The sequence below is a fragment of the Cebus imitator genome, unplaced genomic scaffold (genome assembly GCF_001604975.1).
Source record: "Cebus imitator isolate Cc_AM_T3 unplaced genomic scaffold, Cebus_imitator-1.0 Scaffold50, whole genome shotgun sequence".
Taxonomy (NCBI): domain Eukaryota; kingdom Metazoa; phylum Chordata; class Mammalia; order Primates; family Cebidae; genus Cebus; species Cebus imitator.
The window spans coordinates 755,536-757,288 of NW_016107365.1; the positions used below are offsets into that span (position 1 = coordinate 755,536).

At 44.5% G+C, this 1,753-nt stretch overlaps 1 protein-coding gene across 1 annotated transcript in view; it reads left to right on the forward strand.

Annotated features, from left to right (window-relative positions):
* Positions 1-1,753, forward strand: part of MARVELD2 (MARVEL domain containing 2) — a 57,065-nt gene that overhangs the window by 24,365 nt on the left and 30,947 nt on the right. The window contains 2 exon segments of the mRNA XM_017527565.2: positions 197-351; positions 602-773. Coding sequence (XP_017383054.2) covers positions 197-351; positions 602-773 — 327 coding nt within the window.

Sequence of the window (1,753 nt, forward strand, 5' to 3'; positions counted from 1 at the left end):
AGAGACAGGGTCTTGCCATGTTGGCCAGGCTGGTCAATAACTCCTGGCCTCATGTGATCCTCCTGCCTCAGCCTCCCAAAGTACTGGGATTATAGGTTTGAGCCACCCTACCTGACCTTCCTCCCCATTTTCTAAATAAATTCAGAGGGGTTTTTTTCTACCTCTATTTATTAATAAATCCTCTTTTTCTCCCTAGCTGCAGTGTGAAATGGCCACCAGTGGTGACAGACAAAGAGAATCAGAAGTTAATTCCAAAGAATTGAGAACAGCAAAAATGAAACCTGAACTACTGAGTGGACACATCCCCCCAGGTCACATTCCAAAACCTATCGTGATGCCCGATTATGTGGCGTAAGTATCAGTCTGACTTCTTCCTCACCGTAGAAGTTGAGGGGCCTCATTTGGGCCTTTCATTTTCCAGTTTGTCTCCATGTTTATACTCTGTGCTTAAAATCATGTATGCAAATAGTTGTTTGTTATCTGAAAGGTGATACATTGAATTGAAGATATCATATGATCAGTAAGGAATAAGCTAAGCTGATCTCCCATTCAGCTTCTTTTAGTGAAACAACTATAACTTTGGTTTACGTTTTTCCCCCAGAAAATACCCTGTGATTCAGACGGATGATGAGCGAGAACGCTATAAAGCTGTGTTCCAAGACCAGTTTTCAGAGTACAAAGAGCTGTCTGCAGAAGTTCAAGCTGTCCTGAGGAAGTTTGATGAGCTGGATGCAGTGATGAGCAGACTGCCACATCATTCGGAAAGCCGGCAGGTTAGTGTGTGCCACTGCCTAGGAGAACCACTGAAATCTAGAGGACGAATAAAATCTGGCTTTTTGTTTTTGTAAGACAGAGGCTCCTTCTGTTGCCAGGCTAGAGTGCAGTGGCACAATCTTGGCTCACTACAACCTCTACCTCCTGGGTTCAAGTGACTCTCCTGCCTCAGCCTTCTGAGTGGCTGGGATTACAGGCATGTGCTGCCATACCCAGCTAATTTTTTTGTATTTTTAGTGGAGACAGGGTTTCACCATGTTGGCCAGGCTTGTCTCAAACTCCTGGCCTCAAGTGAGCCACCCACCTTGGCCTCCCAAAGTGCTGAGATTACAAGCATGAGCCACTGCTTCCGGCATAAAATCTGGCTTTTAAAAAAAAGTATAACCATTTACATCTGCTTTCCGTGTCTAGGAAAGTATTTGAGATCCTCAAGGTGCCTAGTGAAGATAACAGTTCAAATTGTGTAACTTAATATCTTTTGTTTTCGGTTATTAAACAGTATTTTTTCTTTTTTTTACTCTGTGCTTACTCATATTTTATATTCTTATTTAAGTAAAATATAAATTTGCCTAAGATGCATACTGAGTCAGTCAGGGTCCCAAAGGAGACAGGTGGCACATTCAAGCTAGGATAATTTACAAAGGTTTATTCACAAAGGGGAGGGTGGAGTATAGGGAAGCCATCAGGGGCATTGCATTCCCCTGCTAAGCCAGAGCCCAGCAGTTAGCACCCCAGGCCTGAAGGCAGAGCGCCCAGTGAGTAAGAATAGAGAGCAGATATGGCCGGGCACAATGGCTCATACCTGTAATCCCAACACTTTGAGAGGCCAAGGTGGGCAGATGGCTTGAGCCCAAGCATTCAAGACCAGCCTGGACAACATGGTAAAACCCCGTCTCTACAAAAAATATAAAAATTAGCCAGGCGTGGTGACATGCACCTATAGTCCCAGCTGCTCAGGAGGCTGAGGTGGGAGGATTGC